The sequence below is a fragment of the Anarrhichthys ocellatus genome, unplaced genomic scaffold, assembly GCF_004355925.1.
Source record: "Anarrhichthys ocellatus isolate YVR2014 unplaced genomic scaffold, GSC_Weel_1.0 scaffold47, whole genome shotgun sequence".
NCBI lineage: Eukaryota > Metazoa > Chordata > Actinopteri > Perciformes > Anarhichadidae > Anarrhichthys > Anarrhichthys ocellatus.
Window position 1 is genome coordinate 255,432 of NW_022280077.1, and position 24,642 is coordinate 280,073.

General features: G+C 43.8%; 2 protein-coding genes across 18 annotated transcripts in view; both read left to right on the plus strand.

The window, feature by feature from the left end:
- LOC116395604 (probable phospholipid-transporting ATPase IH) overlaps positions 1 to 11,417 on the plus strand; it is a 31,241-nt gene extending 19,824 nt beyond the window's left edge. For 2 of the 8 annotated variants that reach the window (XM_031869610.1, XM_031869615.1), the window contains 12 exons: positions 441 to 674; positions 1,062 to 1,239; positions 1,336 to 1,438; positions 2,029 to 2,174; positions 2,584 to 2,643; positions 2,810 to 2,937; positions 3,025 to 3,160; positions 3,711 to 3,734; positions 4,651 to 4,716; positions 4,996 to 5,099; positions 5,192 to 5,357; positions 8,420 to 11,417. In XM_031869610.1, coding sequence (XP_031725470.1) covers positions 441 to 674; positions 1,062 to 1,239; positions 1,336 to 1,438; positions 2,029 to 2,174; positions 2,584 to 2,643; positions 2,810 to 2,937; positions 3,025 to 3,160; positions 3,711 to 3,734; positions 4,651 to 4,716; positions 4,996 to 5,099; positions 5,192 to 5,357; positions 8,420 to 8,692 — 1,618 coding nt within the window. In that variant the 3' untranslated portion in view covers positions 8,693 to 11,417. Of the gene's footprint in view, positions 1 to 440; positions 675 to 1,061; positions 1,240 to 1,335; positions 1,439 to 2,028; positions 2,175 to 2,583; positions 2,644 to 2,809; positions 2,938 to 3,024; positions 3,161 to 3,710; positions 3,735 to 4,650; positions 4,717 to 4,995; positions 5,100 to 5,191; positions 5,358 to 5,996; positions 6,112 to 7,133; positions 7,357 to 8,419 lie in introns of those variants that run through there. The other 6 variants (XM_031869613.1, XM_031869614.1, XM_031869617.1 and 3 more) reach the window with 6 other exon arrangements.
- A 1,755-nt stretch (positions 11,418 to 13,172) lies between these two features.
- mcf2lb (mcf.2 cell line derived transforming sequence-like b) overlaps positions 13,173 to 24,642 on the plus strand; it is a 40,848-nt gene continuing 29,378 nt past the window's right edge. For 6 of the 10 annotated variants that reach the window (XM_031869598.1, XM_031869599.1, XM_031869600.1 and 3 more), the window contains exon 1: positions 13,798 to 19,183. In XM_031869598.1, the coding sequence (XP_031725458.1) occupies positions 19,027 to 19,183 (157 nt within the window). In that variant the 5' untranslated portion in view covers positions 13,798 to 19,026. The other 4 variants (XM_031869603.1, XM_031869609.1, XM_031869605.1 and 1 more) reach the window with 2 other exon arrangements.

The window sequence follows — 24,642 nt, forward strand, 5'->3', positions numbered from 1 at the left end:
AGAGAGAGAGAGAGAGAGAGAGAGAGAGAGAGAGAGAGATTTTAAAACAGTGCAGCAGCGGGGGAACAAAGGGGAAGATTAATGAGTCATGAAGCCGTCTTCAAAGTATAGTAATGACTCATGAGGGTAAAAAACGATTAAGTCTGAGTTCTGATAGGTTGCTGCTGTGCCTTTTGTTTCCTTTTTATTTTCTGCTCTGTTGGAATACAAGATGCGTTTAAGCTCTTACAAGGTAGACCCCAGTATAGTTTTCCCCAACTGATCAATCAGCTGCCTGACAGTTTGACTGCCTTGTAGATAAACTGGTGAAGGGCAGGGACAGGATTGGTCACGCATTGATAAGTTATCACCAGCTGGTAGTTGATTGATTGATGTTTTGATGGATGCTTTAACCTACCCCCACTGGAGGCTGAGACCCTGATCGATTTATTGATGCGCAGGCTCCAGGAGAAAGCTGCGGACACCATTGAGTCACTGCACAAGGCCGGGATGAAAGTTTGGGTCCTGACGGGGGACAAGATGGAGACGGCGGCGGCTACCTGCTACGCCAGCAAGCTGTTCCGCCGCAGCACCCAGATCCTCGAGCTGACCAAGAAACGCACAGAGGAGCAGAATCTGCACGATGTTCTGTTCGAACTAAACCGGACTGTTCTCAGACAACGCTCGATTTCTGGGTATGACATCATTCATGTGTATATCTGCAGTGCTGATTGTTTTCTCCGTCAGTCGTTTGGTTTAGTAAATAGTGATCGCAAGTTTAGAGTCCAAGGTGAATTTACTAAAATGTAAAACAAGAATGAGCTGCAAATTATCACATCTGGAACCATCACATTTTGAAAATGACCATCGAGTAATTGATTATTTGACTTGTAGTTGCAGCTTGACGGTGTATATACAACATTTTGCATGATAAATGCTGTGGATCCCTGCATCACATAATCATAAATAATATTTCCATTCAACACAAGCTTAAAGAAGTAGAATATCAAGACTACAGACTGATCTACAATTGGCTATAATCGAAGCTTTCCTGTTGATCGGTCTGTGATATTTTGATCCAGGTTGTCAGTAGACTGCCTCGACTTTGGTCTGATCATCGACGGGGCCACTCTGTCTGCAGTACTAAAGCCCAAACAGGAGGTGGCCGGTTCCGGCAACTACAGAGAGATCTTTTTAGAGATCTGTCGCAACTGTAGCGCTGTGCTCTGCTGTCGGATGGCACCACTGCAGAAAGCACAGGTGAGAGAGCTGCACTTCACTTTACAGATATAGTCCGGGCCCGTTCCTCAGTGACAAACAGTGGTAGTGACTGACGTCGGGCTTTTGTTTCTGCAGATTGTGAAGCTAATTAAAGCCTCCAAGGAGCACCCCATAACCCTCGCCATCGGCGATGGGGCCAACGATGTCAGCATGATCCTGGAAGCACATGTGGGCATTGGTGAGTACATTTCAACACCGTAATAAGTGTCCGTTGATAAATGAAAGACGCTGCTTCTAATAGAGGCCAGGTTGATTTGTAAAGCCTCCGGATATTGATTCTTTTATTTTTAAAGTAAAACAAATTTGATGAAGATGTATGGGTCACACACTCACACATAATGTAAACAAACATTTTTGGCAGGAATCCTTGTCAGATATGTACAGAGACACGACGTTTAACATTTGACAGTTAACTTTTATTATCAAATTCTTTCAATAGAAATCCTTACTTGAATACATTATTAAATAAATAATTATAATTGCTAACTACATAAATAAATAATATAGTTAATACATTTAAAAATGGCCACATATACCTACAAATTCATTTAATACAACATGCATGCACTTGGTTTCTATTTGACTATCTGCCAACACATACAATCATACAATATATTTGTGAAAAGCCAGTTTTGGCTCACCTATATAATACTAGTATATTAGTTGGGCTCTAGTCTCCATATTTAGGAAACCACCTTCATGTGTTACACCCATGGCTGTGTTATCCTAATCAGATTTCATGTAACCCATCTCCTTTTTCTCCTGAAGGCATCATGGGTAAAGAGGGCCGACAGGCGGCAAGGAACAGCGACTATGCCATCCCGAAGTTCAAGCACCTGAAGAAGATGCTGCTCGTTCATGGCCACTACTATTACATCCGTATTGCTGAACTTGTTCAGTACTTCTTTTACAAGGTACGAGACGAATGCCTTGTGTGCTCCACTGGCTCACGCGCTCTAATCACTTTATGGTAATTCCCAGTGAAACACTTGAGTTAAAAAGAACCCGATTTTGCAGCTACTCTGACAGATTACCGGATTCATGAATCCCTGGTGAAACATTCTCTCCTGGATTCATGGCTCCGATGATCAGTGTGGGCGGCTTCCGCAGCAAGCAGCGCCCTGCCAACTGATTCATTTTTTTCTTCTTTTGGCAGGCCAGCTCTTTGCGGCCCACTCAGTGAGCTTATAGCAAACAATCTCTGCGTAAACAGAAATGTGTAGATGGTGGCATTTTTAGATTCTTCAAATCTTTTCCCGTGTACTCGTCACAAGCTGATCACTCTCTCTATGTGTTTTTTTTTCTCCTCTTAAATCTCTCCAGAATGTATGCTTCATCTTCCCTCAGTTCCTGTACCAGTTCTTCTGTGGTTTCTCCCAGCAGGTAAGTTCATCATACTGTTAGGGCCCCAGTCTGACAATTCTGTGCAACATGTTCATTATAACAACTTTAAAAAAACTTGAATTTGTCAATATATTCAGCTTGTTCTGCTGCCGACAAGTGGCCAAAAACAACAAATGTCGTCTGTATTGTCTTTGTCCCTCTGCAGCCTCTGTACGACACCGCCTATTTGACGTTGTACAACATCAGCTTCACCTCACTCCCCATCCTCCTCTACAGCCTGGTTGAGCAGCACGTCACCATTGACAGGCTCAAGAGGGACCCCTCCTTGTACAAGTCAGTGCAGTTCTGATGAAAAAACTTTCATGATACAATCTCTGTTTCTTTTACTCAGCTGCTTCTTTTGTCTGCCGTCTTTCTTAGGGACATAGCGAAGAACTCCCTCCTCCGCTGGCCCGTCTTCATGTATTGGACGTGCCTGGGTGTGTTTGACGCTGTTATCTTCTTCTTTGGTGCCTACTTCCTGTTTGACAACACCACCTTCACCAGCAATGGCCAGGTGAGCCTATGTCAACAGAGGCAGTGGGATCTGTCATTTCTGTGAAACGAGTGGAAATAGATCAGTTTGTGGGGCGTTCGAGGTGTCCTTTAGGGAAATTAAAAGAGAATAATGGACACAAAGTTAGTGCTCCCTTTAGGAACACTCATCCATCTTCATTGGATTCTCATGAAAGAGGAGTTAAGTGTTACAGGATGACTTTGCGGTCATGTGTTTGTTATTGTGGGTCTGTAACAGTAAGGTTTCTGTCCCAGGCCCCCCGATAGGTCAGCAGCATCGGATCTCCATTCATATCGACAACGCAGTAGCATCCTTCTCTGTATTGTTAATTTGTATCATGTCAACTGTTTTCAATTGCCTTTGGTCCTGTTTTTTAAGTTGAAACATCCTGAAATTCATTTTTCCCTTTGTCCTGATTCCTTTCTCTTTTCTCCCCCCTCCTTCTCTCTGCTTCCTTTCTCTTTATTTTGCTCCTCTTCCACTTCCTCTTCTGTTTCTTCTTCTTCTTCTTCTTCTTCTTCTTCTTCTTATTCTTCTTCTTCTTCCTCAGCTTATGACCACCAACACACAGATGGTAAGCCTATCTCCCTCCCTGTCAGCTCTCTCTGTCTTTTACGCTTTTTTTAGTTCCTGTCGTACCGTTTAAGCTTTCAGTTTCACCGTTTCATCCAGTTTCATCCCTCCTCACTTCATCCTCCATGCCCTTTCATTTGAATGTGTAGATTTCTAGTGCTCCATTATTCCTCTAATCTCTGTAAAGCCCTGAATCCTACACAGTACCTGATCTTAATAACTCCACTGACATAGTAGAAACCTTAGATGCTCCCCCACATTATCCTTGTGTTTCGTTGTGCTGGTAAATAAAGTAATGCTAGTATGCACTATAGATTAAGATCTAACATCTGTTTGTTGTTCTGTTTAACGTGTTTGTGCATCTGTGTGTATTCGTACGTCCAATGTATTTGTGGTAGCAGTTCTTGGGGTTGGGTAGTTTTTAATGTCACTGCTCCAGCATCCAGTGGTTGGCTGGTCTGCTTTCATCCTGTACCCTTTGTGTACGGGTGACAAATTCCTGCTGTTTATTGCATCCTTAAAGAAAATAATTAATGGAAGGAGGCACTCTTGCAAGGAAGGTGCCCTGGTACCAACAACCAGCTGTGGTTATTACATACTGTAAATTCCCGGCTTTCTTCGTCTTGATTTCCCTCCACCCCCCCTCCCTCTTTCATTACCTCCTTCTCAACACTCATTCCATCTGTCACTCCTGATGTCTGCTTAAACCGTTTCTATGATGTCAGCAGGTAGAAAGATTTGGGTGCAAAGAGGGAAGGGAAAGGAAAATATTCTCAGTTTATTGGCTCCAAAGCTAAGTACCTATTTAAACGGATCACCTGAAACCACAGGATGTCCTCCAATCCATGGATGCTGGGCGATAGGGTTGTGTGATTGATGTGGCCGCTAACCCTCTTCTTCCCCTCCTTCCCTCGCAGATGTTTGGGAACTGGACCTTCGGGACTCTCGTTTTTACTGTGCTGGTCTTCACCGTTACACTCAAGGTGCGTGAGCACATGTCTTCAGAAGTGAAGCGAGGAAGAAAAGAGACACCCCAATGTTATTGCATCGCATAATCCCTCCGTTTAAATGAGTTCATTACCGTTGCATGTGTGCCCCATCGTATGCGTGGACAAGCTCGCGGCGCACACGTTAACTAGCATGTTACGCAAATGATCAACTACACATTGGCCGCTCAGTTTGCACAGCAGTAAATCCTAAAGGCAAAGTCATTGACTTCATTGACAGGCTGTGTTTTTACGTGTGCATTCTGCTTGTTTCAGCTTGCCTTGGACACACACCACTGGACCTGGATCAATCACTTTGTCATCTGGGGGTCACTACTTTTCTACGTTATTTTCTCTCTTCTCTGGGGAGGCATCATTTGGTAAAATGTGTTTTTTTTTCTAGCAAGTGCAACTTTTTATGTAGCTTCGGAGATTTGTGAAACCCTTTTCTGTCTTTCCCGTTGCTGCGTAGGCCCTTCCTGAACTACCAGAGGATGTACTACGTGTTCATGCAGATGTTGTCCAGCGGTCCGGCCTGGCTCAGCATCATCCTGCTGGTAACGGTCAGCTTGCTGCCAGATGTCATCAAGAAGGTCCTCTGCAGGGCCATGTGTCCCACAGCCACCGAACGTGCACAGGTACGATCTCGGCACCAAGCTTTAAATTCTCTTGTCCCCAGGTTAGGTGTGTTTTCCTGTAAAGACTTCTGCTTTGCTAAAATCATTAACCAATTAATGCTTTCCCATTTTTTTTAATTCTGCCTTTTTATCAGATAATTTCAGTTCATGAACTGAAATGGTCTGATATAGTAAGTAGAATCCACTCCTATGCTAGCTGATACTTAATGTTTTGACTGTAAGAAACCACATGAGTAAGCTGCAAATCTATTCCACTCAATTAATCCTCCAGGAACGCCATTAGAATCCCTAATAGCTTTGAGCAACAGTGTGATTTAGAATGACTTTTTGTTCCCTGTGGCTTAGCCTCACCTTCCTGTGAAACAGGCTTCACCATGAATGGCAAAATGAATGAAAGGTCTGACAGATTTCTCCCTGCTGTGCTCTTTCTTCTCTTTTCTCCCTTCTCACTGCAATCTGATGGACCACCATCACCCGCACCATCCTCCCTTTTCCTTTCATTCACCATATCCTCTTTTCTTCCTTTCTTTTTTCTCCCCCTTCATTACCCTCTCCTCTCTTGTCCCCCCCCCCACACACACACACACACACTGCTCCTGTGACTCTGCACTCACTCGCTCTTTCGGGGGGTAACTGCAGTCCTCTCGCCCGTGCCTTACTGTGGAGCCGTCCACCATCTTCATGCTTTCTCAGTCCTCCAGCAGAATGAGTTTCTGATTGGCCCAGAGAGACGAGAGAGGAGCAGGAAGAGGAGGTGACTCTCTCTCTTTTAAGCCCTCGTCTCTGTATGCATGGTGGTATGTCTCAGTGTAAACCACCTATTACTGTCTCACTTACTGCCTCGCGTCATGTGAAACTAACTACTAGGTCGCTATTGATGACAATAGTGAAACTGTGTTTGGTTAGAAGATTATACTTTCCTGTCACCCTTCCCATTATATATATTGTGTGTCTTTTGTGTTTTGTTTTAGATGTACTGTTTAAGATATTTAAATTGCATGCCATGATTTATAGTGTCTTTTATTTTGTCACCTTGTTTTTGAAATGATTTAGGCATGTGTGGGACCACAGTTTTTCTAAAATTGTTGGTCAGAAACAAATCAGTTGGATTTGCAGAATGTCTTCCATGCAAAACACCAGTTTGATATTTCGTATTTGCTATTCTGGTTATTCAAAAATCATCATCAATTGTTTTGATACATTTTTTATTTCAAGTCATTTTCAAAGCCAAAATCTTAAAGCTCCAGCTTCTCTAATCTAAAGATATGCAGTTTTTTTTCTGTTATATTAAATAACATATGATTTATCGACAAAATAAGCTTTACTTGCTGTCCCGATTATTTGTCATCACTCAACCATTCCAGATCACGTGTTAGCTATCGGATAGCCTGACGTTGATTTACAGAAATGGTGTGCAATCCTGAAAGACGGTTAGCAACCTCTTATTGCCAAAGATCCACGACACCGTTTAAGCTTCCCTCTAAAATGTGTCCTTGGAGATCAAATCAGGATTGGACAGTAGTATTTACAGCTGTGACTAACCCAGGGTGCACTGGGGCCTTATCTGAAGTCCCATTCAGAGTTTGTCGGGGAACCTGAACATGAAAGTGTAATCACTGCACTAAAAGTTAGAGTCCTTTTTCAGTTTAGTTGCAGTGGTCACAGTTACCACAAACAATATCTAGCTAGCCAAGGCCAGTGAGTATATCTGGATAGAAGATGCACGGTCTGAACAGGTTCATTCATCACCTCACTTTCCTTTAACGTCATCCACAGAAGGTAAGGACAGCGGGGCCCCTGGAGGGCTGTGTGGCTCCTGGCACTGCAGATGGTGGAGGGGGAAGCAATGAGAGGAACCCGCTCCACCCTGATAGGACCTGTGAGGGAAACAGTGGAGAGAAAGCTGCTAGGATCTATGACTCCATGATGTCACACAGCCACAGCACCCCTCCCAGCACACCCAAGAGTACACCCCCCTAGGTGGGCTAGGGTCACCATGGTAACGGCACACAGAGGGCGTTTACCGTGGGGAGTCGGGTTCCTGAAGCTGCTGCCGGGATGCTTCCTGCTGCTCTGCACTGCACTGCATGGGGCATGTTGTTGTGCTATGGCTCAGGCTGGGGGGGGGGGGGGGGGGTTGGGCCTAGATAACTGCATCTACACAAAACGTTTCCTTTCGTCAAACCTACTTTCAGGAATCGCAACCTCCAATTAACTCTGCAGTGCTGGTTTCAAAGCATGCTGTGCTTCTTGCTGCATGTGGGATGGGAATTGACTTGATCAGGGTAGCAGCCAATTTAGGAATTGTGTCCTCTCTTTATTAGACCCAGGCTACTTCATTTCATCCATTGCCACTTGTCATGTGGGCAACAAGTAGTAGGCTTGTCGTGACTCCTCTTTTGCAGCTTAAGACAGATGTGAAAGTAAGCTAGAGGAGCTCACACTGAAGGTCCTGGGTCAAAGGAGGTTTAGTTGTGAAATTTGAGATGACTGAGCTGGTTTTATACGTTCATACAGATTTTGAATAACGTTTAGTTGGTAACTTAGGTAATTTTATTAGGCAGGGTCATCAGTAGGCTACCCAATCCAACTTGATGTCACAGATGAAACTGAAAAGTGCAAGTTGCTCAGGCAGCTTGTATCTGAAAAGTATCATCTTGTATCAGGAATACTGATGACATCTGGTGTTAGAAGATGGAATAGCGAGTGTAATTTATGTCTTCATTTTATAATCTGTCACCACTATTAATCACATTGGGAATGTTCAGAGGGTTTCTCATCATTGATCAGTAAATCATGTCCAGAATCCACACTGTTTGTTAAGTAAATTTGATCCAAGCGTCTATAGCATTACCAACCATTAAAACAAAACATCTGGATATATAAAACAAATCTATTAAACCTTCTGAATGAATCCCTGCTGTCCGATCTTATGCATCAAGCCATCTCACATTCTCTTCTCATTCACAAGTGATTTGATCCGCGTGGTGCAATTCACCTCATTTCCCGCGTCTGTGGTTCGGATCTCCCTCGTGACGATGCATCCTTCATTCTCTCCGCAGGATGATGAGAAGCTGTCGCGGGCTTGCGTGGCCGAGTTGACTCCGCTGTCCCCTCGTCGATCCTACAAAGGCACGAGCACAGACTCCTCTCACCTCCACCTCGGCGCTGCGGAGACACTGTCGCTCCGCAGGTCTGATCCCCTTCCTCAGAAACGACTGGTCCACTTGGCGGAAGGTGGAGGGGCAGACGTGCGCTCTCTCAGCCCCTACATGCTCCGTCTCTCGGGAGAAGGGTTTGCCTACTACGCTCCGGGGCCTGAGACCTCCGTGTGAACACAAAACAAAGCGGGCTCCGAAACTATGTGCAAGTGGATCTCGCAGGCCGAAAACATAAAAGTCCATCGGCGCCTGGATGTGCGACCGAGAGACGGCAACTCAAGGATCAAGGATTTCTAGAGCAAAATACAAACAAACATGTTCACACGCATCCACCTCCATGCTGAGCTCACTATGTGCATTTCCTGGGCTACACCTGAGTGAACAACCCTTTAGATATTTCAGCCCTGACGCCTCATCTTCATACTTTGGTAACACCTTTTCGATTCAGTGTCGTCCCCTGTCTTAGTCTCAACCAAGTTCCTAACCCAAACTCTTACTTGAACAAGTCTAAGAACAAAAAGGGGCAAAGGTGCGTTGTTTCACGCACTATTGAACTGTCCTGTTTCAACATGTCAACAGTCAGGCCTTTTTGTATTCCTTGTCCTCATTTTCAGTCTCCCGTTCTTGCCTGTTCCGCCACTTTCCGTGTCCCGTTTGCTTCTTTGTTAATGTTTGTTGAAAACATTTATGTACAGTTTGTGGTCTGGCCAAGTAAGGTTGCGGCCGGTCAAGCTCAACCCTTTAGGTGTGCGTGCGTGCGTGTGCATGTGCGCGAGTGTATGCATGAATTTGCCTGTTACTGTATGTTTGTACGTGACACACCTTTGCCTTACAGGTAGCCACACAGCAGCAGGCTAGTAGCCAAAAGAGAAAGGTGTAAAAAAACAACAATAATAATAAAAAAAGTAGAAGAGGTGTAATACAAAGCCTTACACACACACACAGCTGCAGGAGGGAATGTGGGGAATCTGAAGAGGGATGTGCAGTATACTAGCCACCCTGCCTTAATTCATAGATACTGATTTTTAGTGGATTATATTTCTAAGTCAGTTTAAACATGCTTGTGAGTAGACCGGTTCAGAGGGCATACGTGTCCGGTACAGTTTGTCAATTGTTCCTCTTCTTTTACCCTCACATTTGTTTTCTTCTTATCTGCCAGTGTAGCATGTCGGATCTCCCTGCAGCATGCTGATCCGCTCCTCTCTCGGTTCTTCCATATCCTCCCTCGTCCCGGGCATCATTCATCGTGAACCATATCCCGACACCTTTGTCTTTCTCCCAACAATGAGCACACTGTACCCACTCCTGCCCCAGTGTGGTCCTGTGGGGTAACAGCAGCAGCAGCCCCAGACTCTTTATTTATGGATGTCCTAAATGACTGTTGCATTGTGCTTGTGTGTTTGCTGCCATGCTCTGTGTTATGCAAAAGTTAACGTAAGAATGCTGATGTCATGTTGTCACATTATAAGGTTTTTTTTTTCTCTGTGTTGCATTTATCTGAGTTATTCTGTATTGTTCTAAAAATTATTGATGGCGGTCACTGTTGATGTATGGATGTAACTTAAAAAAAACAACTTTTGATATATATTGTAGTGAGAAGAGATATTCTTTAGTCTGTTGTGAGTAGGAGGGAGACTTGAAGCGGCGATGTCACAATCAAATCGATAGAATGTTGAACTGATTTGTCCATCATGTCCTCCAGCTGACGATTGTAGCTCATCATGGATGAACCACTTTTCTGCATTTCTAACATCCGAAGTCCTCTTTGTCCAAAGCATATCTGTCCTGTTGCACAGCAAGTGACTGACTCTGGAAGTCTTGAATGTCAGATTCCGAAGCATTTTTGTATGTTTATACAGTTTATTTTCATACACATCACCATCTGCCAACATGTATAGATTTAATAACAGGTGTTCGGTATTTTTTTACTGGGGCACAGATGATTTTTCAGTTTGGTTGGAGGTCTGGATTTGTCTCTTTCAGTTTTCACTCAAAGCCTCCACAAGTGTTTGAACTTGGGGGCTCAACGTCCTGACCTCAGTAGATTAATAGAAGGGCCTTGGTGCTTGTTATGCAGTGTCCCACCTCACTGTGCTGTTGCCATACTGTATCCAGACATATTCTACATGTCACATACAAATCCTACCATAACAATGCTATAAGGTCTATTTTACTTTAATAATGTAATGGGGAATTCTTTGGAGTCATTCTTCAAACACAGTTTGTTATTCGAGACCTCCACAGTTATGTTTGTGTTGTCCACATTGAATATTTCTTTTGCTACTTTTGTATCCCAGAGAGAAGACTATATTTTAACTGTGTTAGAATGTGTGTTCAAGTTTGTAACCAAAATTAGAGCAACATACACATTATATGATTCATTAGAGATTTACAAATAGGTCTACACACTGCACTTTGTTCTACAACGGATCAGTTTTCCCCCTAAAACAAGGTCTAATGTCCGTCGACTAGGGGCTTATAAGTGTTCACTCTTCCTCACAAGTTATTTTTCTAAGAATGTAGTGGGTGAGAAAAAAAAAAAAGTGACCAAATAACTTGACTAGGAACAAATGGGTTTATCGCACCAGCCTTCTGCTGATCAGAATGTCAAACTGCTTTTTCTAAGTCCATCAGCAGAACAGCAGGTGCTTATCCTGTCACTCCTGAGCTTGGCCAATGTCTGAAGTGTCGACTTCTGTGCTCTGAGCAGCACGCCTCTCATATCATACCTTTCAGTACAGCACTGTTTGTATTACTAAACAGGTTTTGAGAATTTACTGTTTGTTTTGGATAAAGACTTTAAAAGTTCAGTTGTTGACTTTTTGCCAGCCTGTCTGTAGCAAATGGGGGCAGAGCACTGTATTGTCATTCTGCTTGTAATAAAGAGCGAGTGAAAGCATTTGTCACCTCTGTTCATTTCATATAATTGATGCACGTTTTTCTGCTATTGTCCCTGAATGACTACTAGGCTCTCTCTCTTGTCATTTCAGACCTCAACCGTCAATTTCCACCATTCCCCGGTCACATGATCGTCACGCGCCAGCACACCTGCGCCTCATTCACGCTAATCAGCCACTCGGTACCAGCCCACAGACGTTAACCTTATGCGAGGTTGTCTAATATCAGTGTAGCTCCTATAACGTTGTCATACTCACGGTGAACAGTTAAAAGTATCAAACTCGATGCAGCAGAACCGCTCTTTTTTTTTTTATTCCACACATTCGTCTACGTTGTCAAAACTTGGCGCCTACATTACCAACAATGCAACTCGACCCCCGACAGTTCAATTGGAGATGCAGGTGTTTGTGCTAGTAGCAGCTAATGTAACCTCGAGCTGCTAGTCTCGAGCAGAGCTGGGGAGCCTGCTGCAGAGGTGTGGTAAGATAACGTCTTCACAACTCAACCCCCCCCCCCTTGCAGGAGCCACGAAAGGCTTTATGCATGTTCTTTCAAACAGGCTAAAGTTTAGTAGCCCCATTACCTGTCACAAGAGCTAAGAGTTCTCCTAGTACCTCACGGTCCGTTTCTTCTTTCGAAGTGATTTCCTTGAGAATTGTAGACTGTTAATTCTTTGGATTATGTTTTCAGCTTCACTGTATTGGCCACTAATTCTGAAAAGAGACGTTGAATAATTGTAATAGAGTACCATTCATCTATTGATAACTAACCTACAAACCTACAAAACCTGGACAGAAAAATAAATGTATTTAGAATAAAGTTGTTTTGGATAAATAATAGAATCCATAACATGTTTCATAATTCTGTTATTTGGTTGGTCAAGTGTTATGGCCATAACTTCTGGACACAGGGAGAAATCGCCCCCCCTTGCAGCCATGTGCTCTCAATCGCCTCCAAAACACAACAGCAGGTTGAAGTAAAAATCAAATAGATTTATTATCCAAGAAGCATAAAAACAGATACAAACAGTTACAAACCGAATCACACTATTAATAACAAAACAAACTTGTATATAAAATGAAAGTGAGATCCAATCCGAGCCACCCAGGAGGCTGGTATGCCTCCTCGGTGGCCAGCAGAAGATCTGAAATCCCCCAGAGCTTCAAACCCTTTGTCACCCCAAAGATTCCTCAGCTTATTGATCAGCTCATTGATTGGCTGAAGTCCAACAAGCCCCACCTGGGCCTATGCCCCATTGTCTTGATGTTAACACCTCTCCTAGCCATTTTCACACAACCTCCACTCCAGCACATTCCTCAAACCCCCTCTCACAGACACTTAATGCATGAAATGACCAGGTTTTTTAGGTTCACAACAGTGCAATATCTTCTCCTCCTGTCTGTATTACTTGCCAGAATTAATTGATCTGTGTAGAGTTGTGTCAGAAAACAACAAATGAACCTTTGTACGTAAACAAAGAAGCATAAACCTTCATTGGAAGACCAAAGTATTGCAGTCGAGTGGAAAAAATACAAATGGAATTCGCTCTTTTGTAAAGTAACCCTTACCATTGTTTGTAATAGCCAAGTTCCGTCACATGGTGGCAATGCAGCATAATCAATGATGCATGATCGGCAGTACTGTGCTGTTTCTGTGGATGACAATGTGTCATGACACAGCTGTTGTGCCTTGCCTCTACACTGGATGTCGCTGTTGGATCAGCTGTTTGTGGGAAACCGTACTGCTGACCTTCAAATCCCCTCCCCCTCTATGTCTTCCAGGTCTTCACAGGTTTGCACCATCATGTGTGCTGAGGCTGAAGCATGCATGTGCGGATGAGGCTGCCTCCTGCTCCACCTCCTCCCCGTCTACATCGCCGGTGTCCTGTGTTCTGCATCCCTCCGCGGAGGACTCGTCACTGCAGCTGGGGCTGTGACAGCCGTAGCAGCTTCAGCATCTCCCGCTCGTCCGCCTCTGCAGCATCCTCGAAAGCATCCATTTCTCACAAGCATCCCAGCACCTCCGAGCTACACACACCCCCTCTCTCTCAGATCTCTTTCCTCCAGCAGCCGTGTGTCGTACAAGCCAGCAGCCAGGCGGTCCCAACCTGGGCTAGTTTACCCCTCTTCCCTTCTGCTCGGCTGGGCTCGCCACCACAACAGTCCCCCATCTCTCATCCTCGTCGCCATCATCCACTCTCCGTAGCACCGGGCAGGAAAAAGCAGGCAAGCTGTCTCTTTTTCTTGCAGAAGTGTCTGTTGGCTGGGCAGCTGGTCTTCCACTGTCCCTTTGGAGGATGATCCTGTGGATGAAGACAGAGGAGATGGTCCTGGGGGAGCTGCTGGAGAGACTGAGGACAGTCAGTCAGAGCATAGGTGGGTGACAACAACACGCATCACAACAACTGTAATCCCTGGTCATTGCAGAGGATTATGCATGATTATAGGTGAAATACTAATCTGTATTCAGCCACAATAAGTGACAATATTATATCTCTTGTTTGGTTAAATGTAGACCAAATCTAATTTGAATCAAGGGTTTATAAAGGAAAATGCAGGATCATCATGTCAATGAGCTACAAATCTTTGTTTCTGCAGGAAACCACACCAGGTTTACCGTTTAACGGTTTTGGCCGTTACGCTGTTCTTTTGTCACAAGACTTGCTTTTACTGTTTAATCTTGCCGTGGAAAATGTGATATTGACTCATTTTCTTTCATCTAGAACGAGAAAAAAGTAGTGCATGGTGTTGTGACATGGATTGAAATATTTTGTATTGCATACAGATAGTTTAGTTATAAAAAGGCAAAACGTCCTTTGTTATAATTGTATATCTATCATGTTTAATTGCATTCAATCTCATTTGTAATCTATACACTGATGTCTGCAAAAATATCTACGGTTGCCCATTGAAATGGATGATGATATCTACTGCAAAAGCCAGGCTGATATGTGTGATGCTGTTTCTCAGTACTCCACCCTATTGAGTTACAGTTTTGTCTATCTATTTCTCTATATAGTCCTATCCCCACTGTAACCCTGGACAGATTACTCACTTCATGTAGTCACCTCTTAGATTTTGCTGTCAGGGCTCTGCTACATCTGCTATTGTGTTTTGTGCAACACTGTGTGTTTAGTCATGGCCTTTCATATTTTCCCTGAGGAGTCAAAGCGGCTGCAGGGAAACATTTTATGTCTATCATTATGCAGTCATGGAAAACAAAGCTATTTCGGAGCCTTTCTGAGTTAACACGAGAACCCTTTTCCCGGACTGCAGATGTGATATCCTGACTTTGCTCTTGCGGCCTCATGATTTATCACCACTGACTGAAGGACAGATTTCTCTCCTTAATCTAACAAGTGCTCCTAAGATGAATGATATTTCAGCTTCTCGTTTCTTTTTTGATCCTTTTATAGAGATTTCCTTTAATCCACTCACCGCCCGCACACAGAGGCCACAGCTGCTCATTGAGTAGCATTGTAGTTTTCAGATCATGATTGTTTTTAGCTGTATTTGTACGTGCAGCTACCGTATGAATGCAGAGGGAAGCGGAATAATAATGTATTATATGCTGATGATTTTTTATTTTAAATCTACAATAACAATGAGGCTCTTGCTACAATCATCATGAATACAGCACAGTGGGCTCGAGTTGCACCTCCTCCTTAGCACCAGAGATGGTGAAAGTATGGCGGCAGTGAGTGGGTGGGTGGACTTGTGCGAGGAGGGGGCATTGCAATGCCGACGCTAGAGGAATAAAACTGAAACATACTGCAGCTCTGACAGAAATATGAGCTGCGTGACTCCAGACATGATAAAAGCAGAATTACATGAAAATTATGAAACATTTTCGTATTCCTTCTTCTGCATTACGTGTGTGACATTATAGTAAACATTTGCAGACATTGCAATCATTGGTAGCACTTTGTTTAAAAGGAAATGTGACAGGAATTTGCTGTGGCAGGAAGATGAGAGCAGTAATCGGCTCAGAGAGACTAACACTGATCACAGAAGACAGCAGAGAAGGAAGGGAGCAGTGAGAGTGAGGAAAAGAGAGATTCAGAGAAACTCTGGGGAAACAAAGTTAACTGAGGATGAAAACGATTTGTCATTGTCTAATCTGACGAACTGATGGCTTCTACATGGCTGAAAAGGAGGTGTCATGTTGTAAATTACTCCTCTCGTCCCCAGAGAACAAGTTGCAAACAGATCTTGTCTCTGAATTGGATCATGGTTTCTGACTGACATGCCTAAACGTGCAATATTCTCAAACTGATATCAATTCAGGAAAATCTGTTTGCATCCCACACCGTGGCTGCCTATATTTTCTTTTTCTAATCAGTGGCAGCGATCCAATCCATCCATCTATCAGTGTGGTCAGTCAGTCAGCAGTAGGTGGGCCGAGCTGTTTAGCACATCGTATCTGTGCTCGGTTGATACAAAAATAATACATGGAATGGAGAAATGTGCATTTCTTCATCATTCAATATACATAAATAACTTTGGTTTTGGACAGCTGGTCAGACAGAACAGCGAGTGTAAATCTTACCATTTTCGCCGTCTTAGTTTAGTGTGTTGGCAACATATGATAATTAGCATTAAACATGGAGTATAGCTTTGGCTGATGGGAATGTAGATTTTGCAGGTATTTTGTCATAACCGGAAGTATTAAAAAAAAAAGAAAAAAAAGAGAAAAGATTTGACCTGATGTGCTAGATAAAAAGTCAAGGGGTCACCAAAATTATTATAATTTATCTTTAGCAGATTATGAATGTGTGTACAAAATTCCATGGCCAAAGTTGTTGAGATATTTCACTATAAATCACTTGGTCAACAGGAAGAGTCGGATGATCACCGAAGTCATTAGAATGCATAGTCTGGGATCCATGAATGTATGGACAAAATGATGTGCCAATACATCCAGTAGATGTTGAAATATTTACCTGGATAAGTGAAGGCTTCGACCTGCTTGTGGCGCTACAGGAAAAGGCAGAGGACCACCAATGTCGGTATGCTTCCTTCTCCGGGAACCATCAATATCTGTACAAAACCTTGATGGCAATTGATCCAATCGTTGCTGAGATATTTCAGTCTGGATCGAACTGGTGGACCAACCAACCAAAACATTGCAAACAAAAAGCCACGGTCTTAGCATGGCTTAAAAAAACATGAAAAAACAGATTTTAAGTTTAGCATATCGTTAATCAGTGAAATGAAAATAATTCTTACTTGCAGCCCTAATGAAAAATGTCTTCTCCTGGACTCTGACTGGGCATTTGACCTACTTCCAGTTGATTTAAAGGGACACATCCAGTTCAGTGAATCACAGGTCTCAGCTTGTGCATCTGCTGCCAGTAATGCTTGGGGAGCTGTTTTATTTATTGCGCAGTAATAGTGAAGTATTATATGTGGTGTTGCAGAGCATGGCTAGTATGTATTCACACCTCTCTGCTTATATGTGAGAGACTGTCTAGTGTGTGTTTGCTGCTGAGCCAGGCAGGAGCTGAGGTTTATGAAAGTGTCTGAGCTCCAGGCAGCCCAGCTGCCTCATGACTTCATGGTTGCTACTCAGTCATTTGTTATTGATCAAATGCTCCCTTGAGGCGCTGTTTTGGATTGAAAGGGAGGAAGGAAGGAAGCTTGCCTATAAATCAGATATATTCGTAAGACTTTATTGTCACAAATAATGTTCGTGTCGGGTTACTGATTAGCTCGAGGTCAGGGGTTCAACCTTTCAAGGTGAGCTGTGCTGTTTATCCCTAAAGGCATAGCAGGTGTATAGCCAGATGGATCCGTCTCCAGCTAATCAGCAGTGGTCAAAAAGACGCCCAAGCTAGGGAGGGGGCTGCAATAATAAAGCATTCTCAGTTTATGTCATTGCATTTTATCGAGGATAGTTGCAATGTATTTTTCCCATCAAACGAAATATAATTTAAACTGTCTGCCTTATTTTAAATGCTAATGTCCTGCTTCAGATCGTTATCTGCTGTATGTGTATATCGGCTTTAATCATGTCGAGATAGAAATGACAGAAACAATGTGTTTATGTAGTGGCCATACTAATTAATTAATACTGTCTAATGGGGAGGCTCTGGGCGGCCACCACTTTGGTCCAGACTGAAGTATCTAAACAACTACTGGCTGAAATTAAGTACTGATGTTCATGGTGCCCAGAGGATGAATCTTATCGACTTTAGTGACCGTGATCTTTTGGTTTTCTTCTATAGCGCCACCATGATGTTGACATTATAGACAGATTTCAATGAAATTTGGACAGTCATGCCCCCATCAAGATTTAGTAGTAACTCTGGTGATCCACTGACTTTTCATGTAGCGCCATCATCAGATCAAAAATTTGATTTGTCCAGTACTTTTGCTTATGTCATTGTTGGGATGTTATGCTGAAGTTAGCATTTAGCTCAAAACATTGCTGTGGCAAAGTACAGCGTCACTAGCATAGCTGTAGACTCTTAGTCTTGTTGTTTTCTGATTGGTGGTGGTCTTTGCTGATTTCAGCAGCTTTGGTTATTACGTTGGGACAGGCTGACGTATGAGCTTTGTGTGCTTGTGTATATGTCCGTGTCCACACAGGCAGGTATATGGAAGTGTGAGAGCAAACAGTACGGAAGGGCTACAGATGAAGTAACACACAAGAGGTGGGTGATGGCGTAATGAAAAATAAGGAGAAGAGAGGGTGGGGAGACAGAGACAGAGATGGAGGGTTATGGGTAGATGGCTGATGATGTGTGTCTCCTCCTGCAGTCGCCGCATCAAGTGTGAGAGTGCAGTGCCTCTCTCATTGCTATTCTAAGCCTATAAACTGCAAGCTGCCTTTTGCTCGCCAAACACACATACTTAAAGGCCTGCCAGCAACCTCCTCCACTCTCCCATCAAAGAGGACCCTCTTTGCTCCTCCACCTCAGTAACCAGCACACTCTGAGCTGTCTTTGTCCACTGCAAAGTTTTAGTGTTGGAAGGTTTTACATTTCCATGCTCTCCCGGTTCACCAGGAATGAATGCCTGAAAGAATCTGGGGAGATAGAAAGAGGGAAAGATTAGTTAGGGAGTGGAGGAATATAATTAGCCTGAGCAGCAGAAGGGGATTTGTGCTCCACCGGCTGCCCTCTGCTCCAGCTCACCTCCAGCCTCCTCCCCTCCCGTCCTTCCTTGGAAACCTATGCTACTCTGATCCGTCAATAGTAGCACTTGCGACGCACTTGCGACGAGGTATGCATGCGCATTCAGAGTGAGCTGGGCCCATACTCACCTCTAGTGTGAACACTTTGTTTCAGAGGTTGTGCAGACAGTGACTTAGCTTTTTTGGGGTTCTGCACTGCTGTTTCCTGAGTCCCCAATGTGGCACTGCAGAGGACACCAGGCTTGTCTTGTATGTAGCCAATGCAGACATCTCCTCAGAGGATGCATGTGAGATCATCTCGGCTTGATTCCGAGTGAACCGGCACATTACAACAAAGGTCCTTCCCATGCCGGCATTTGGGGGCTTGCGATTCGGAGTCTATCAGAGTGTGCAGCGGAGCTTTGCAGGTGCAGCGAGGGCTCTCTCTGGATGACAGAGTTTGTTGCAGTGTGTGAGACCAGCAGACTGCTCTCATGTCTCTGCACGAGTTTCTGCGGGAGGGTGGCGAGGCGTCGTACCGGATAGTGAACCGGCTCAGTCATCTGATCCAGAACCTGGACGTCTCTGGACTGGGCTCTCCTTTCCCTTTCAACCCTGCCAGCCGCAGGAACTCCTGGAGAGACTTGGATGGTAAGCCCAAAAGAGGAAAGGAGACGGGTGTGTGTGCAATTTTCCAGTGTTCATGTATGTATGCATGCGTGTGTATTTGTATGCAATATTCCCGACTGGAGCTCTGGCCAGAGTTCTGCAGGGCATCACGCCCAGAGCCCCACACACAGTGTTTCCTGTGGGCTTCCCTTTGCTCCCCACTGGGCTGTTTGTGTGTCTTTGTGTGTACAACTGTTTGTCTCCACGAGAGTGCGTGACTGCGCAGTTCAAACAGTTGCTTCAGTTTCCAGCTTGCAGATCTTCGCAGCTGCACTGATTTTTTCTTTTTTTTTTTTTTTTTTTCTTTCTTTTTCTTTTTTCTCTCCCTCTGTAGTGGTAACAGATTCTTCAACATATGCAGAAATTGCAACACACAGCACCTTCCCAGCAGACGAGCTGGTGCAAAGGAGTGGGAACTGCTGATTAAAGCTGCTGACTTTTCAAGTTGGTGTCCTGCCTGTCTGTCAGCCAGATTGTTGCCACTTTTTCCACTGCATAGAAAGGGACTTTTGCTGGTCTCACTAGCACGCAGGGAGAAAAGCATGGTGAGCAAAGCCAGGAGGAGTGCTTCTCAATGGGATAGTGGGATGCCGATGGTCCCGCTTAAGCCAAGTGAGTCAGGAGACATGTGCATGGAATTACTTCTGTCTGTGTGGTTAGGATGCTTGTGTATTTTGCTATGTCTGGGGAAAACTCTGACCAAAAATCCGACCCTGTGTCTGTATATGTCAGCTATTTTCCTATAGCTTGCTGACACGATGTATGTGAAAACGTTGTCGTTTCCTTAAACGTACATATCTTTGTCCTCAGATATTTATGTTTGTTCTGTCCCTGGTTGAAGGTTGCTTCTTGTTTAAAGATATTGCTGTGCCTGGCACTTGTGGATTGCATGTGTATCTGCAGCTACAGTACAGTATGTGCATATGTGTTGGCACGTATGGACTCCAGTAAACAGTATGTGCATGTTTTTCTTGTCTGCTTTGTCTGTCTTTACCTCAAGCTGTGTAGTTTCAGGGAAGGTTTCCAGCTCTGTTAAAATCATTAGCCATGAGGTGAATTCGTACAAGAGAGGAACTATGTTGTTGATCTAGCAGTTGTTTGGTTCTACTGGCTGAGGCCACTTAGCAATGATACTGTCAGAAATACTGGGAAAGACTATTTGTGTGTGCTTGATTGCATACATAAAAACATTGATCTGCAAGTTGTTCCTCCTATGACTGATTCTTAAGATGATCTCAGAAGAAGCCCAAATGAAACTCCAAAGCAACCTTACTTATACTCAAAAACATTTTTAATCAAGTGCATTCTGGAATTGACACTGTAGAGGGTATTGTAAGTTCTACAGACTGCAAAGTGATGAGCTTGTAATTTGGGGCTGTATAAACAAAAAAGACTTGACTTGTAATGAGCGATTAAACCAAATCCGTCTTTCTAGGTGGGAATCCAGTGTGGGATCATGTCCTATCTCTGTTGGTGTTGTCCGACATGTTATAATAGGACAATGCTAAAACAACGGAGTACTCTTTTTCGCAATGGAGAGTTTTTTGAAAAAAGGATCTAAATCAATGCAGCACAATCAGAGATGTCACCTTTTTTAGTACACACATTTTTCTTCCTTGTGAAAAAAACCTGGCGCCTACATTACCCACAATTACAGCTGGGTATCGGTACTAGATACCTTTTTAAGGTTCATATTTATGTGGTTTTCCTGGCAGCCAATCACAGCAAGCATTCTTAAATTTAATGAGACATGTGATTGGCCCACTACTGCAACAGCTACAACCCATACAGCCAGCTTTGAACCCGGACATATCTGAGCCTGCGGCTTGCAGCTCACGATACTAACAGTGCCTACAGTGCTAACGACGGCAACAGTACTGACAGAGCAAACCGTTTTAACCCGGGGGTAACCGGAGGGTGGGCGTAACTCTTCCACTACAACGCTGCCACTCGACCACTTTGGGTCGAGTGGCGACGTTAGCGTTTTAACCGAATGATAGCAATTATATAATTTTAAGGGTACTGATATTGATGCTGGCATCGTAATTTCTTAAAACATACCCAGCCCTACCCACAATACAACTAGACAGCCGACAGAGTCTGTGTATTATGCTATTAGGTGGGGATGCACCGGTACAGATACCAGTATCTGGTCCGATATTGTGCTCATGTACTCGTAGCGATAAAACTACTCTGATACAGCCGCACCTGATACCGCTTAGGCAACGTGAAGTTAACCTCTCGTCAGTTGAGCCTTACAAGTTGTCAACAACAGCATCATGTTGTATATTTAATTTGTTACTGTCAGAAAGTGAAATCTGATGAAAATGAAACATGTTTTTAAAGTCATCGGCAAGTTTTCAAATGTAAGTACTTGCTCTTGGTCTGAAGAAAAGTGGTATCTGTGCGTCCCTTCTATTTGGGGCTAACGTCGCCTTGAGCTGCTAGCTTCAAGTAGAGATGAGGGGCAGCTTACAAAGCTCTGGTCATCAACTCTCTTCTTTCTAACTCCTCACTCTCATTATTTTTAAATGCTCTAGTTTTCTGCTCCAACCTACGCTGACTCGAGGTACATCACTTGAGTTAATTTATCAGTTCCCCAATTATGTTAAACATCGTATTCTTGCATTTTGTGTTTACTGAAGCTTTCTTGATTTAGAGGAAAATATCTGATACACTAGTTGCTCTCATTCTTGGTACTCGCTCATTGGCTTTATGTGACAAAAACACGATGAATCAGTGTCTTTTAAATTAGACTGAGACTGCGAGTTGAGCGTTCTGTCTCTTTGTTTGACTCTCTTGTTCACGTTGAGTTGTGCAGTTCTTTAACCTAATGGCTCTCGTGTTTATCTCAAGGTTTATGACACTGATAACCTCGTGCTTGCCCTTGGTCATAGAGCAAACATATACATTAAACACAACCCCCACACACATAACACACACATACACATACTTATGCGCGCACATGCATGCATACATCACTTAACACAATCAACATCTCTTGCCCAAACCTTTTAGCACACTGAGCTTGTATTTGTAGATAACGGTTGAATTGGGACAGAGAATGGTGTCTATTAGCTTGTTTTTAGGTGAAATGTATCTTTTATGCAACTCGTTGAAATGGAATCTAAATCGCCACATTCTGTTCAGAAACAGTGTCTTTCTGTGAGACGTCTCTAACTAAGTCTTTCAGCAAATGTGTAAGAATGGGGTCTTTTATAAACAAGAATAGGGGCTTTGAATGGATACAGTCTGCGAATGGTTAAATGGGGATGCAGGCAGTGTTTGAATGGGCTGGTCAGAATGGAGGCTTTGTACTTTTGGTCCACATCTCCCTAGATAAGGCAGACGAGGAGCCAGAGCTTTGTTGAACTAGGTAAATGAGCACTGGCGAAAGGACTGGGAGCTGCAGTTCCTATAACACTGTGACACAACATAGCATGACATAGCTTAGCATGCATAACTGTTTCTAGTCTTACAGAGTCAAGAATTGATCCCTTTTTAGAGGTCAGTTTTAGTCATTCATTAGCAGGTTGGAGGCATTACTGTTCAACCAGGAGGGGTCAGGTAATGGTGTTTCTTTAGGAGAGGGAAAATGGTAGCAGGGAGGGTGGGGTTAGGGTGCCACAATGTTGCTTTTGTCTGCAGGGAAGGTAACCTGAGGTTGCAATAGGAAGTCCCCACAGTTACTGAGTGACGCCCTGCAGGCTGTAGAGCACCTGCAGCCCGACGGAGAGAGAGAGGCCGCATGTGGAGTCTGGTGAAAGATGGAGTCAGAATGAGAGGGAAACTGTTGCAGTCATACCACCTTCTTCTTTTTTTTTTTTTTTGCAAAGCTGCATGGAACAAGTGTTGCAGAAGAGGAGTAAACAAGACGTAGGCTGGTGTAGCAAGATGGGGGGAGAGGAGATGGCAGATTCAGGCTTCCTGATGGAGGAGGATGTTGAGGTGGAGTTAGACTCTGGGTTTTGCATTGATGTGGACTTAGAGCTGAGTTTAGGGGAACAGGTGGCTGAAGGCTCAGATGAACACCCAGATAGAGAGGAGTTGGTTTGGTTTGTGAGTACAGGACACGCTGATTCTCCGTTTACTAGTAATGAGCAAAAAGAGGAAAGTCCAGGAGGAGTTGGAGCTAGTGAAACCTCAGGGGAAGGCGAGACAGAGGCTGATTCAGGGTCGATGGAGAATGGAGAGACTGAAGCGGAGAGAGGAGTTGAGATGGATGATCAAAGTGAAGAGGTCAAAGAGGAGGAGATGGAGGGGTCACTGGATGTGTGTTTGTGGCCAGTAGAGGAGAGTGGGGGTCATGTACGGATCTCTCTGGAGGAGGTGGAAAGATACTACCGATTTGCTCGCTGCTGCCACTGGCTGTGTGGTAGGTATCAGATGTTTTATCGTTTCTCACCTTTTTGGTTCACAAAATGAGTCTTCCCTTGTCACAGTCTTTCTTTCACTATGCTGTATATACAATGTTTGTTTTTATGGGCAGATTATCCCTTTTATTATATTAAGCACGATTTGGGTCTGTTATGTCAACACAGCATCTTCTACCTGTCCTTTTCTGTTTGAGTTGGCCTGTCCTCTACCTTTGCTCCCACGTAGAGTTAGGTTTGGAATACACAGCATTTGCTTTCTTCGTTGGAAGTGAAATCTTGAGTTCATTTGGCTGTGCAGTTTCATCTGATGTCTGTTTTTTCCCTCCTTAAAATCTATTAAATGTAGAAGAAGAAACTGTAAATCACGGACACTCAGTGTTGTGTGTAGGTATATAGGATCTGGTAGAGATCATTTTGATAGTGATCAAGAGAGTATATTAAGACAGAACCATGGGTAAATGTTTGTCCTTTAACAAGTTTTGATGAGCTGAGGCAGTACAGAAGAGACATCAGCTGTGTTTGGGCGATTTGATATATCTTTTGGAGGGATTCAGGTGTTTTGACCATTTATTTTTTCATTCAATCTACAGGATGATTGCTGTTTTCCAATTTTTCCTCAGATTGTCCTCCCCTGATATTATATGGACTCCTCCGTCGCTGCTCAGCCCTATTTAGTGCTTTGCTTTGTTTTGGTGACTCCCCCCTCCATGACTGTAAACCCCTAATTCCCACTTGCTGCCCCCCCCCCCCCCTCTTTCTGTTTGTGGGTGTCCATTCTGTTCCCTAGTCCTGAACAAGAATATTATCAGAATGATTTCAGGTTTCCACTCTTCCTGGCCTGATGAATGAGAGTTTCAGGCCTCTGCTCTCGTCCTCTTCAATCTGTGTCAGTAGAAGCAGGCAGTCCAGGTGTGTGACTGTGACCCACTAATGTTTGACTCGTCGGCCACAAACGTGAGCGGACACTAATCCCCATCGTTAAGCCTTTTAAAGAACATTAGCGCCTCAACCAGCAGGTTGTGTGTGTGTGTGTGTGTGTGTGTGTGTGTGTGTGTGTGTGTGTGT